Genomic DNA, 14,587 nt, shown 5'->3' on the forward strand with positions numbered 1-14,587 from the left:
TATCCTCTCCCTTTGATGTCTTCAGCGTTTGAGCAGCTGCAGGCAGCTACCATCTTCTCCAAACTTGACCTCCGCAACGCGTACAACCTGGTCCGCATTAGGGAGGGGGATGAATGGAAGACTGCCTCTATCACCCCTAGCGGTCACTGGGAATACCTCGTCATGCCCTTTGGTCTCACTAACGCTCCTGCTGTCTTCCAAGCTCTGGTCAATGACGTGCTCTGGGACCTGCTGAACCAGTTCGTGTTTGTTTATTTGGATGACATTCTCATCTTCTCAAAGTCTCCCCAGCAGCATGTCCAACACGACAGATGGGTTCTGCAGAGGCTCTTGGAGAACCATCTCTTTGTCAAATCCGAGAAATGTGAATTCCACGTCTCTAAGGTCACCTTCCTGGGCTACGTCATCTCCTGTGGAAGCATCCAGATGGATCCTAGCAAGGTTCAAGCCATCTTGAACTGGCCGCGTCCCACATTGATTAAGCAGGTTCAGCGGTTCCTGGGATTCGCCAACTTTTACAGACGCTTCATTCGCAACTTCAGCTCCCTTGCCGCCTCCCTCTCCGCATTGACCAAGGGCTCGTCTTTACGGTTCACTTGGTCTTCTGAAGCGGAACGGGCCTTCCAGGAGCTCAAACAACATTTCACCTCTGCTCCCATTCTGGTACACCCGGACCCCACCCTGCCCTTTATCATAGAGGTGGATGCCTTGAATATTGGAGTCGGGGCTGTCCTGTCCCAGCGCTCCCCTAAGGACCAAAAGCTACATCCCTGTGCCTTCTTTTCCCATCGCCTGAAGCCAGCAGAGAGTAACTACGATGTCGGCAACAGGGAGCTCTTGGCAGTTAAGTTGGCCTTGGAGGAGTGGAGACACTGGTTGGAGGGAGCAGAGCATCCTTTTGTCATCTGGACCGACCATAAAAATCTGACATATATCCAGGATGCCAAGCGCCTCAGCCCTCGGCAGGCCAGGTGGGCTCTCTTCTTTAACCGGTTCAACTTTCTCCTGTCTTACCACCCAGGGTCTAAGAACCTCAAACCGGATGCCCTTTCTCGCCAGTTTGACCCCTCGGAAAAGGACCAGACCCCCGGAACCTATCATCCTCAGTTCCTGCATCGTTGCTCCCGTCGCATGGGAGATTGAGACTGTGGTGCAAGGGGCCCAACATCAGGAGGCTGACCCTGGAGCAGGCCCTCCTAATAGCCTTTATGTTCCCAGTCAGGTGCGTGCCCAGGTCCTTCAATGGGGGCACTCTTCTCGATTGACTGGTCATCCTGGGATGCGTCAGACTCTCGAGTTCCTTAAGAGGAGGTTCTGGTGGCCCTCTATTGAAGCCAACACCTGGGCCTTTGTCTCCGCTTGTCCCATCTGTGCCCAGAACAAGACATCCCAACAACCTCCGCTTGGTCTCCTGCATCCCTTGCCCATCCCCAGCCGTCCCTGGTCTCATATCGCCCTGGATTTCATCACCGGGCTACCTCCATCTGAGGGATTCACTACCATTCTAGTTGTGGTCGATCGCTTTTCCAAGGCTGCTCACTTCATCCCTCTTGTCAAGCTTCCCTCTGCCAGAGAGACTGCCCAGCTGGTTGTCCAGCATGTCTTCCGCCTTCATGGCTTGCCCCTGGATGTAGTCTCTGACCATGGTCCCCAGTTCTCATCCAGGTTCTGGAAGGCTTTTTGTTCCCTCCTGGGTGCTTCCGTCAGTCTCTCCTCTGGGTTCCACCAACAGTCTAACGGCCAGACTGAGAGAACCAATCAAGATCTGGAGATGGTGCTAAGAAGCTTTGTGTCCTCCCATCCTTCCACCTGGAGCAAGTATCTGGTCTGGGTGGAGTACGTGCACAATACCCTTCAGAGCTCCTCCACTGGCCTCTCATCGTTCGAATGTCAATATATCAAAGTTTGCAGATGATACAAAGATGGGACGGAAAGTAGTGAGTGAGGAGGACATAAAAAACCTGCAAAGGGACATAGACAGGCTAAGTAAGTGGGCATAGATTTGGCAGATGGAATACAATACTGGAAAGTGTGAGGTTATGCACTTTGGCAGGAAAAATCATAGAGCAAGTTATTATCTTAATGGCAAGAAACTGGAAAGTACTGTAGTACAAAGGGATCTGGGGGTCCTGGTGCACGAAACTCAAAAAGTTAGTATGCAGGTGCAGCAAGTGATTAAGAAGGCCAATGGAATGTTGGCTTTTATTGCTAGGGGGTTGGAATATAAAAACAGGGAGGTATTGCTGCAGTTGTACAAGGTATTGGTGAGGCCGCACCTGGAATACTGCATACAGTTTTGGTGTCCATACTTAAGAAAATACATACTTGCTCTCGAGTCAGTACAAAGAAGGTTCACTCGGTTAATCCCAGGGATGAGGGGGTGGTCATATGAGGAGAGGTTGAGTCGATTGGGACTCTACTCATTGGAGTTCAGAAGAATGAGAGGCGATCTTATTGAAACATATAAGATTGTGAAGGGGCTTGATCGGGTGGATGCGGTGAGGATGTTCCCAATGATGGGTGGAACTAGAACTAGGGGGCATAATCTTAAAATAAGGGGCTGCTCATTCAAAACTGAGATGAGGAGAAACTTCTTCACTCAGAGGGTGGTAGGTTTGTGGAATTTGCTGCCCCAGAAAGCTGTGGAAGCTACATCATTAAATAAATTTAAAACAGAAATAGATAGTTTCCTAGAAGTAAAGGGAATTAAGGGTTACGGGGAGCGGGCAGGAAATTGGACATGAGTCTGGGTTCGGAATGGTCATGGCCCTGTGGGTAGTGGAGCGGGCCCAGGGGCCGTGTAGCCTTGTTCTGCTCCTACTGTGTTCTAATTCTGTTAGATTTCAGGAGATGGTTTTATTCCTGTTCCTGGCTGGGGTGGAGATCGCCTTTACAGAAGGTAAGTACTGTCGAAAATATAGGGACAGAGTGATCTCCTGGAAGAATTTCGATCGCCTAGATGGGTCAGAGAGGAATTTCCCAGATTTTTTTCTCCCAAATTGGCCATTGGGTCTTTATCTGGTTTTTCGCCTCTCCCGGGAGATCACATGGGTTTGGGTGGATGCAGAGTGATAGAAGATTTGAAGTTAGGATCAGATCAGCCATGATCTTATTGAATGGTGGAGCAGGCTCGAGGGGCCGATTGGCCTACTCCTGCTCCTATTTCTTATGTTCTTATGTTCTTATGTAATATGGCTTCCAACCGCCTCTCTTCCCTGAACAGGAGAGGGAGATAGGAGTCCCGGCTGCCCAGGGGTTCGTCCAACACTGCCGCCGTACCTGGAGGAGGATCCGATCCGCCTTGCAGCTCGCTTCTTCTTGGCAGAAAGTGCAGGCTGACCGACACCATTGCCCAGCTCCTCGGTTCTGGACTGGACAGAAGGTCTGGCTGTCTGCCCGGAATCTTCTGCTCCATGTGGAGTCCCGCAAGTTGGCTCCCCGGTTCATCGGACCTTTTAGGATTTTGGAAAAAGTAAACCCTGTGGCCTACCAGCTCCTCCTTCCTCGGTCGATGAAGATACATCCCACGTTCCACGTCTCTCACCTCAAGCCGGTACTTACCAGTCCCTTGGTTCCTGCTTCCAGACCTCCCCCCCCCCGCCCCGCATGATTGACGGTCAGCAAGCCTACACTGTCTGTCGCCTCCTTGATAGTCGCTGGGTTAGGAGCAGCATTCAACACCTGGTCGACTGGGAGGATTATGGTCCTGAAGAGCGTTCCTGGGTTCCGGCCCGGGACATTTTGGATCCTGAACTCATCAGGGATTTTCGCCGTCGCCACCCTGATCGTCCAGGAGGAACGTCAGGAGCCGTTCCTAGGGGAGGGGGTCCTGTGAGGGTGCCGGTTAGTTCCCTCAGTAACCCCTAGATGGCACCTTCACTTGTTTTTTTCCCTTTGCTAATTGTTACTATTTTCTCCTTTGTTTATTACTTAACTGCCTTTCATCTGGTCTATTGGTTTCACCTGTTTTTGCTTGTATTTAAGTTCTGTGGTTTCTTCCCTCTGTGCTCAGCCTTGACAAGCCATTTGCCTAGTGGTAGCTTGTCTTGAGATCCTATGTTTGTAACTGTTCACCTGTGTGATTCTAGTAAAGTACTTTTATTTAAGACTGCATACCTGCTTCTCACCTCGTCTGTCTGCACTTGGGTCCAGAACCAGCCTCGCCCTGACAGATTCATGGGAAAATGGGGTATAAATTTGTCTTGGGCGGCGGCGCAGAATGGGCGATAGCGAATCAGCAGCCAGCTTTGCCCGCCTTCTGAATTTCTATTGGATTGAAGTCATTGGAAAGAAAATTGGATGATAGACCAAAACAGGCTGTCGCGAGCCTTCAGCTGCTTTTGGGTACCATGCACTTTATAGCCATTGTTGCGGCCACTGGCTTGCTCATCCACCTCCCACCGTTACTGCTGACTAAGTTGACCGGCCTATCCTTGCCTATTAGAGGAGACGAGGACCTCAATACTGGTGCTAACTTGCTCTACAAGCGCTTCCACGGCTGCCCCAGAGAATCGGAGGACTCCTGACCATGTCATGCAGCCTGATGCTCCAGTAAAGTCGCACTGCACTAACCACCCTTGAAAAGTGCACCGTCCCTTTAAAGGACTGCAGGCTAAATCAAAAGAATTGGCGCTCCTTTCATGTATCTGAAGCCGGGTCACGAAAATTATACAGTCCCCACCAACTTTATCAATCGGACGGGCGGAGCATAGCTTGCCAACCCACCAGAACAATCCCGGAGTCTCTAGGAATTAAAGGTTAATCTCCTGGACACCGCTACAAGAAACTCGGGAGAAAGATAACAATAACATTTAAAAAGTCGCAATTCTAACAATATTGGAACTGGGGAATAAAGGCGGGGTGACTGGGCTGGAGGTCATGTGATGAATGCTCCTGCAATGGTCCAACCAGAGTTGCCAACACGTCGGCCTTATTCATGGCACAAATACCCATCTACGATTGAGGGACATTACTTCAATTCTGCAGTAAATCTCTGGCACGTTTTTTAAGCGTGTAGCGCCACACGAGCCCCTATCGTCACCTCGCCACTCCATCCAGCCCAGGAGCTCCCCCAGGGCATCCGCAAGGTTCGAGGCAGTCAGTGTAACCCGGACTAAACACGGGGGCATTCAGTGTAACCCCGACTAACCACGGGGGCAGTCAGTGTAACCCGGACTAAACAAGAGGGCAGTCAGTGAATCCCGGACTAAACACGGGGCAGTTAGTGAATCCCGAACTAAACACGGGAGCAGTCAATGTAACCCAGACTAAACACGGGGCAGTCAGTGTATCCTGGACTAAACACGGGGCAGTCAGTGTATCCCAGATTAAACACGGGGCATTCAGTGTAACCCGGACTAAACACGGGGCAGTCAGCGTATCCTGGACTAAACACGGGGCAGTCGGTGTAACCCGATATAAACAAGAGGGCAATCGGTGTAACCCGGACTAAACAAGAGGACAGTACACCCGGACTAAACACGGGACAGTCAGTGTATCCCGGACTAAACAAGAGGGCAGTCGGTGTAAACTGGACTAAACACGGGACAGTCATTGTATCCCGGACTAAACACGGGGCAGTCGGTGTATCCCGGACTAAACACGGGGCAGTCGGTATACCCCGGACTAAACGCGGGCCCAATGCGTTGTTCACAATGGCGGTCATGTCGTGTAATAAAGAATATAACCGCACAAGTCCGGTCATTTGACTTACCAGGAACCACCCTTTGAAAAAAGTAAAGGCTCAGTAAAGCAAAGAGGAACATGTTTCAGGGAGTCGCTCAGTTAAAACCCTGCACAGCGAGACGGGAAGGTTTTGTAGATGTCAGAACCCCTCCCACATTATTCTACTTATCTCGTTCAGTGAAACTCATTCTATCCAATGAGAAATAAATCACCTCCCGTCACTGGGGAGGGAGACTCGGGCTCTATTCGCAGCATTAGGAACTGCGGGCGGAATTGGATTAGAAAAGAACACACTGGTAAATGGCAAAGACTTGAAACTGGAGGGAGACTGGGACACAAATTGAAAGCACCGGCGAGAATATTTCCCACTGAACCTGGTCGGTAGCGATTATAGAGAGGGCTGTTAAAAGCAGCAGCAATCTCCAATCCTGTGTTTGCACCTTATCAGAACAGGGGCAAACCTCACTGGCAAATACAGCCTCGCCTTGTTAAGGTCAATGAAAGGCCAATCACAGGCTGGTCACTTTCAGTGTTTCTGCTGGGTGATAAAAAGTTTACAAGCTACACAATCTGAAAATTCAACCCTCCTCCCTTTCAGCAGCGGTGTAAATCTATCTGCTGTGAACAGATTGAGGCTCTGCTAAAATAGTGAAAAGAGGAATTTCAGACCAACCTACAAATACACTTGTTCATTGACTCTTATCACTCGCTGTACCGCTGTACATTTTCTGCCTAAAATTACTGTTGGCAAAATTAGTGAGACCTGTTATTGTCCACTGCTGTAAAACAGGTGATATCCAAGTTGTTTTAAGCAGGCTGCACCATTAAAATAACAGGCAAAGGAATGTTATACCAATATGGTAAGCATTTCACCTCCAATATCACCAATATTGATTTAGGGACAGGAGGAGGCCATTCAGTCCCTCGAGCCTTTTCCCGTCATTCCATTAGATCATGGCTGATCTGTATTTTAACTCCATCCAATCATGGAATGATACAGCACAGACGGAGACCATTCGGCCCATTGTGTCTGTGTCGGCTCTTTGGTAGAACGAGCCAATGATTCCCACTCACCTGTTCTTTCCCCAAAGCCCTGTAATTTTGTTTTCCCTCTAAGTATTTATCCAATTCCAATTTCAAAGTTCCTATTAAATCTGCTTCCACCACATTTTCATTCAGTGAATTCCAGATCACAACAGCTCGCTGTAAATAGTGTTTCCTCATGTTGACTATGGTTCTTTTGCCAATCACCTTAAACCTGTGTCCTTTGGTTACCGACCCTTCTGCCACTGGAAACAGTTTCTCCTGATTCACCGTACATGATTTTGAACACTTCTATCAAATCTCCTCTGAAACTTTTCTGCTCTAAGGAGAACAACCCCAGCTTCTCCAGTCTCCCCACATAACTAAATTCCTTCATCCCTGGTACCATTCTAGTAAATCTCTTCTGCCCCCTCTCCAAGGCCCTGACATTCTTCCTAAAGTGTGGTGCCCAGAATTGAAAACAATATTCCAGCTGAGGCGCAATCAGTGTTCTATAAATGTTTCACATACCTTCCTTGCTTTTGTTCCTCGATTAATAAAGCCAATGATCCCATATTTTTAACAACATTCTCAACTTGTCCTGCCACCTTCAAAGATGTGTGTACATACACCTCATGTTCTCTGTCGTTGCTGCCCCTTTAAATTGTACCATTTAGTTTATATTGCCTCTCCTCATTCTTCCGACCAAAATGAATCACTTCTGTGCTTCAAATTTAATCTGCCATGTGTCTGCCCATTTCACCAGCCTGTGTCTGTCCTCCAGAAGTCTGTTACTATCCTCCTCATTGTTCTCTACATTTCCGAGTTTCGTATCATCTGCAAACTTTGAAATTCTGCCCTGTATAACCAATTCATTAATATACATCAAAAAGAGCAGTGGTCCTGATACTGTCCCCTGGGGGACACCACTGTATACTTTCCTCCAGTCTGAAAAGCAACCATTCACCACTCTGCTTCATATCCCTTAGACTATTTTATATCCATGCTGGACTTTAAATTTGGTAACAAGTCTATTATGAGCTATTTTGTCAAACACCTTTAGAAACTTCATATACACAACAGCAACCCTCATCAACCCTCTCCGATATTTACTCAAAGAACTCGATCAAGTTAGTCAAACATGAGTTGCCTCTAAAAAATCCGTGCTGCCTTTCATTTATTAGCCCATACTTTTCCAAATCCCATTTAATGGTGTGTGGTGATTATTCCTTGATTAGTAAAAGTATTGTGATTCGTTGTTTGTTAACTGCCTTGGGATATGTGTTGTAATCTCATTGGTAGTTGATGATCACATGATGTGTTGTGGCTACCTTAAATTCAGTCCTTTTCTAGCTTTAGTTGGGACTGGATGTAGAAAGATATGCTGCCAATTTTAAAGTTAATAAAGCCTAACTTTGGAAGGCAAATCTATTCTTTATTCCATGGTGTCCCAGATTATTGTCTCTAAAAGTTTCCCCACCACCGTTAGGCTGACTGGCCATTAGTTGCCAGGTTTATCCTCCCCCCCCCCTTTTTCAACAGCGGTGTAACATTTGCACTCCTCCACTGCTCTAGCACCACCTCCATACATAATGATTGTGTCCAGGGCCTCCGCAATTTCTACCCTTAGTTCCCTCAGTAACATAGGATGAATCCCATCTGGACCAGGTGACTTTTCTACTTTAAGCACTGCCAACCTTTTAATTACATAAAAACATAGAAACATAGAAGATAGGAGCAGGAGTAAGCCATACGGCCCCTCGAGCCTGCTCCGCCATTCAATGCGATAATGGCTGATCATCCAAATTCAGTACCCTGTCCCTGCTTTCTCCCCATATCCCTTGATCCCCTCAGCCTTAAGAAATATATCCAACTCCTTCTTGAATATATTTAATGAATTGGCCTCAACTGCCTTCTGTGGTAGAGAATTCCACAGGTTCACCACTCTCTGGGTGAAGAAATTCCTCCTCATATCAGTCCTAAATGGCTTACCCCTTATCCTTAGACTGTGACCCCTGGTTCTGGACTCCCCCGCTATTGGGAACAGCCTCCCTGCATCTAGTCTGTCTAGTCCTGTTAAAATTTTATAAGTTTCAATGAGATCCCCTCTCATTCTTCTAAACTCCAGTGAGTATAAGCCCAATCGACCCAATCTCTCTTCATACGCCATTCCCGCCATCCCAGGTATCAGTCTGGTGAATCTTCGCTGCACTCCCTCCATGGCAAGAACATCCTTCCTCAGATAAGGCGACCAAAACTGCACACAATACTCAAGGTGTGGCCTCACCAAGGCCCTGTACAACTCCAGCAAGACATCCTTGCTCCTGTACTCAAATCCTCTCCCTATGAAGGCCAGCATACCATTTGTCTTCTTAACTGCCTGCTGCACCTGCATGCTTACCTTCAGCGACTGGTGCACAAGGACACCCAGGTCCCGTTGCACTTCCCCTTTTCCCAATCTATTGCCGTTCTGATAATAATCTGCCTTCCTGTTTTGCCACCAAAGTGGATAACCTCGCATTTATCCACATTATACTGCATCTGCCTTGCATCTGCCCAGTCGCCCAACCTGTCCAAATTGTATTGGAGTTTATCTGCATCCTCCTCACAGCACACACACCCACCCAGCTTTGAGTCATCTGCAAGCTTGGAGATATTACATCTAGTTCGCTCGTCTAGATCATTAATATATATTGTGAATAACTGGGGTCCTAGCACTGATCCCTGCAGTACCCCACTAGTCACTGCCTTCCACTCGGAACAATACCCATTTATTCCAACTCTTTGCTTCCTGTCTGCCAACCAGTTTTCTATCCAAGTCAGTATCTTACCCCCAATCCCATGTGCTTTAACTTTGCATGCTATTCTCTTTTGGGACCTTATTGAAAGCCTTCTGAAAGTCCAAATACACCACATCCACTGGTTCTCCCTTATCTATTCTACCAGTTACATCCTCAGAAAATTTCAGCAGGTTAGTCAAGCATGATTTACCTTTTGTAAATCCATGCTGACTTTGTCCGATCCTGTCACTGTTTTCCAAGTGCTCTGCTATTACATCATTTATAATGGACTCTAGCATTTTCCCCACTACCGATGTCAGGCTTACCGGTCTATAATTCCCCATTTTTTCTCCTCTTTACCTCCCCTTTAACTATGTTTTATCTGTTCCAATAGTACTACTGCCTCCTCCTTCACTGCTACATTGGCAGCATCCTCTTCTCTAGTGAAGAGAGATGCAAAGTATTTATTTATTATCTCAATTATGTCCCTGCCTCCAGAAGAATATCTCCTTTGTTGTTCCTTCCTTTGACTACCCTTTGAATCTTTATATTTTTAGAAAATACTTTTGGGTTCCCTTTTATGTTAGCTGCTAATCTATTCTCATGCTCTCCCTTTGCCCTTCTTATTCCTTATTTAAATCTCCTGTGTACTATCTGCATTCAGCTTGGTTCCCTACTGTATTATGAACCTGACATTTGTCATCGGCTGCTTTTGATGTCACATTTTAATCTCTATATCTGTAGTCATCCAGGGAGCTCGAGCTTTGGATGCCCTTCCTTTCTCCCTTTCTGGAATGTGTCGAACCTGTACTGGAACCATCCCCTCTTTGAAGGCCTCCCAATGTTTAATTACTGTTTTGCCTGCAATTTTTTAATTCCAATACACCTGGGCGAGATTCCTTTTCAACTCACTGAAGTTACCCCATCCTCCAGTTAAATATTTGTATGCTAGATTGTTCATTTTCCTTTGCCATAACTACTCTAAAGCTATTGATATTATGATCACTGTTCCCAAGTACTCCCCCACTGAAACATTCTCCACTTGCCCCACTTCATTCCCCAGAACTAGATCCAGCTTTCTTCCTCGTTGGACTGGAAACACACTGATTAAGAAAGTTCCTTTGTACAGATAGCAGTAATTCCCACCACCTCTGTCCTTTGCCTTTTACTATCCCAATCTATATTAGGAAAATTGAAGTCGCCCTTTATCACTACTCTATAGTTCTTTAATTTTTCTGTAATTTGCCTGAAGATTTGCTCTTCAATCTCCTTACCACTACTTGGTGGCCTATAATATACACCCAATAGCGTAATAGGTCATCTTCTTTAACGCTAACCCAATAGATTCTGTCTTTGACCCCTCAACTACATCACACCTCTCCAGTGCTACAATAGTTTATTTGATCAATACTGCCACCCCTCCTTTTTTTCCTTCCCTATCTTTCCTGAATCCCATGTGGTGGCTTGTGCCTGCAGTTCACCAACTTTATTTACCACCTTGGTTATTCTTGCACATGCATTCCAAACCCATCTTAGCCTGCTTCGCATTTGCCCTGTCTTAGCCCCCCTATTTCTGAATTACCCTTTACTCTAGTGTTATTAGTCTCTCCCAGTCCTCTGTGCACCTTGTTTCTCCTCTCTTATGTTTCCCCCAGGTGCCCATCCTCCTGCCGACTTAGTTTAAACCCTCTTCCACAGAACTAGTTATCCTTCCCACGAGGACATTGATCCCAACACTGTGAGCTGCAACCCGTCCACCTTAAATAGGCTCCTCCTGCTTCAGACCTGATTCAATTGCCCCAGAAATCTGAGGTCCTCCCTCGAGCAGCATTTCTCAAGCCATGCGTTAACCTGTCTTAAGCTACTATTCCTATACTCACCAGCACTGTGTCACTGGAGGAATGCAGAGATAACTACCTTTCAGGTCCTGCTCTTTAATTATCTTCTGAGCTCTGAAACTCTGACTGCAGGACCTCAGCCCTTTTCCTTCAGGTGTCATTGGTTCCCACATGACCACTACATCTGGCTGTTCCCCTTCCCCGCTCAAAATGTTTTGCAGCCTCTCAGTGATGTACCCGCCTTGGTTCCATAACCGTTAATAACATTGCCTAACAAAAATCTATCAATCTCAGTTTTGTCATTTTCAATTGATCTAGCCTCAACAGCAATTTTGTGGAGAGAGTTCCAGATTGCCACTGACCTTCATGTGAAGAAATGCTCTCTGAACATCGCCCCTGAAAAGTCTAGCTCTAATTTTAATGTTATGCCACCTTGTTCTGGACTCCCACCAGGTGAAATAGTTTCTCTTTACCTATCCTGTCAAATCATTTAATCATCTTAAATACCTCAGTTAGATCACCCGTTAATATTTTATACTCAAGGGAACACAAACTGAGTCTATGCAACCTGTCCTCATAATGTAATCCTTTTTTGCTTCGGTATCCTTCTGGAGAATCTGCATTGCATCCCCACCAAGGCCAAGATATCCTTTCTGAGGTGCGGTGCCCAGAAGTGAACGCAATACTCCAGATGGTGCCTAACCAGAGTTCTGTACAGCTGTAACATAACTTCCACCCCTTTCTATTCCATCCCTGTTGAGATAAATGCCAACATTCCATTTGCTTTTAAAATATTTGTTTCTACCTGTCCATTAGCTTGTAGTCATTTCAGTTCTTGGACCCCTAAGTCTCTCTGCCCATCCACAGTTCCTAGCTTCTCAATCTCTGACCTCTCTTACTTATGTCCAAGGTGGATGACCTCACATTTCCCCAAATTGAAGTCCACCTGCCACAGTTTTTCCCACTAACTTAATCTCTCAATGTCCCTTTGCAAATTTCTGCTCTCATCTTCACTATTTACTGTGTCATCAGCAAGCATGGATATATGGCTCTCTATTCCTTCATCCAAGTCATTTATAATTATATTGAAAATCTGAAGCCCCACTAGTCACATCCTGCCAATCTGAGTACATACCCAATATCTCTAGTCTCTGTCTCCTACCTCCTCATCAATTCTCTATCAAACCAATAGTTTGCCTCCAATTCTGCACACTCTCATTTTTGATACCAGTCTCCTTTGTGGAACCTTGTCGAATGCCTTCTGGAAGTCCATATAAATAACATACATAGACAATCCCTTACCAACCTTGTTAGTTACCTCCTCACAAAATTCAACTAGTTTCATTAGATATGACTTACCATTTACAAATCCATGCTGGCTCTCCCTGATCAGCTCATATTAGTCCAAATTCTCAATCAGTCTGTATCCTAATAACAAATTCCTGGACGTAGCTTTCAAAATATTCACTGAAAGTGCAATTCTATAGAATAAAAATGGGTGTTCACTGCAAGAACTACCAGCTAGCCTTAGAGTCTTCATCAGAAGGTGGCTGCTCACATCATCTCGGCCTTGTGTAATTTGCCACAGTGTGTTTTTGAGCCATGACCTTACCTATACTCCAGCAAATCCTTCATCGTACCCTTAGATGAGTGGAGGAGGGTCTTTCTATATCAGTTGAAAACCATTGTTGCAGATGATATCTCCGATCGTAATGTTCTCTGAACATGGCCAGGTGAGGCCAAAGGAACTGAGGGTCACGCGTGATGTCGTGGCTAATGCTGGATTATGTCTCTTGGAGGACGAGGACAGTTATGTCCCTGAGCAGGGCAGGAATAGGAAACACAGTTTCCCCAGCTTTTATTCAGAAATGTACTCAGGCAGAATTTGCAGAATTGGTGTTTAACAAGGCCTTAACAGGGCGAACACAATTTACACACAAATTGGGATTCCTGCAGTCAACAGCAAAGAGACTTTCATCCCATTAACTTAGACTGGATATCAACTGAGCACCATGGGATAAAAAGAAATTGTAACACTCACTATTCCTGCATACATAGATTTGTATTTCATAACTGCAATTTATGGCCATTTTCTGCATATGATTCTACAGGGAGGCATCTGGAAATCTACAAAACAACACGATAAAATCTAATTGGAAACAGTACTTTTATCAGTCACGAATCAGTTAAACTTCTTATGGTATAGTGCTATCAGTCAATGTATTGGTTTTGTTTATCAGGACCCACATGATGCCACTGATTAACCAGTGCTGACTGTTGGACTTTGTACCTAGAAATCTTTGCCTCACTGTGATATTTCCTTGACAGAAACATTGAATTGTTTGCATTTGCTTACCCAAATATACTAATATTTAAATTATATTTCCATTCTGATTCTTACAGGTTTAGAATTTGATAAAACCAGTTCCATTTGAATCCAGAAACAACTTTTTCACACGAAGTATTGTGAGAATGTGGAACATTGCGCCCAGAAATTCAGACACAGAATTAAGTGAGGTGCTTAGAAAAAGAAATAGCGACTACATCTCCCCCCATCAGCATATCCTCCCATTCCCGTCCATGTGCTTATTTAGCTTCCCCTTTAAGAGTTCAATGCTATTCGGCTCATCTACTCCACGTGGCAGCAAGTTCCACATTCTAACCACTCATTGGGTAAAAAGGTTTCTCCTGAATGCTTTACTGGATTTACTGGTGACTGGGTTTACTAGTGACTGGATTTACTAGTGACTGGGTTTACTAGTGACTGGGTTTACTGGTGACTGGGTTTACTAGTGACTGGGTTTACTAGTGACTGGGTTTACTAGTGACTGGGTTTACTGGTGACTGGGTTTACTGGTGACTGGGTTTACTGGTGACTGGGTTTACTAGTGACTGGGTTTACTGGTGACTGGGTTTACTGGTGACTGGGTTTACTGGTGACTGGGTTTACTAGTGACTGGGTTTACTAGTGACTATCTCATATTTATGGGCCCTGGTTTTGGACTCCTCCACAAGTGGAAACATCTTCTCTTCCTCTACCCCATTAAACCCCTTCATAATTTTGAAGACCTCTATCAGGTCACCTCTCAGCCTTCTCTTTTCTGAAGAAAAGAGCCCCAGCCTGTTCAGTCTGTCCTGACAGAATTAACATCTCAGTTCTGGTGTCATCCTTGTCAATCTTTTTTGCAGCTTCTCCGGTGACTCTATATCCTTTCTGCAATATGGAGACCAGAAGTGTACGCAGTACTCTGTGTGTGGTCA

At 45.8% G+C, this 14,587-nt stretch overlaps 1 protein-coding gene across 1 annotated transcript in view; it reads right to left on the reverse strand.

Moving 5' to 3' along the window:
• Nucleotides 1-5,765, reverse strand: part of LOC147095672 (class I histocompatibility antigen, F10 alpha chain-like) — a 49,137-nt gene extending 43,372 nt beyond the window's left edge. Inside the window, exon 1 of the mRNA XM_085973689.1 lies at nt 5,714-5,765. Coding sequence (XP_085829815.1) covers nt 5,714-5,765 — 52 coding nt within the window. The remainder of the gene's footprint in view (nt 1-5,713) is intronic.
• Between the last annotated feature and the right edge of the window lie 8,822 nt (nt 5,766-14,587).

Source organism: Somniosus microcephalus, unplaced genomic scaffold (assembly GCF_052327205.1).
Source record: "Somniosus microcephalus isolate GS21.2 unplaced genomic scaffold, FLI_Smic_1.0 unresolved_chr1, whole genome shotgun sequence".
Classification (NCBI taxonomy): Eukaryota; Metazoa; Chordata; class Chondrichthyes; order Squaliformes; family Somniosidae; genus Somniosus; species Somniosus microcephalus.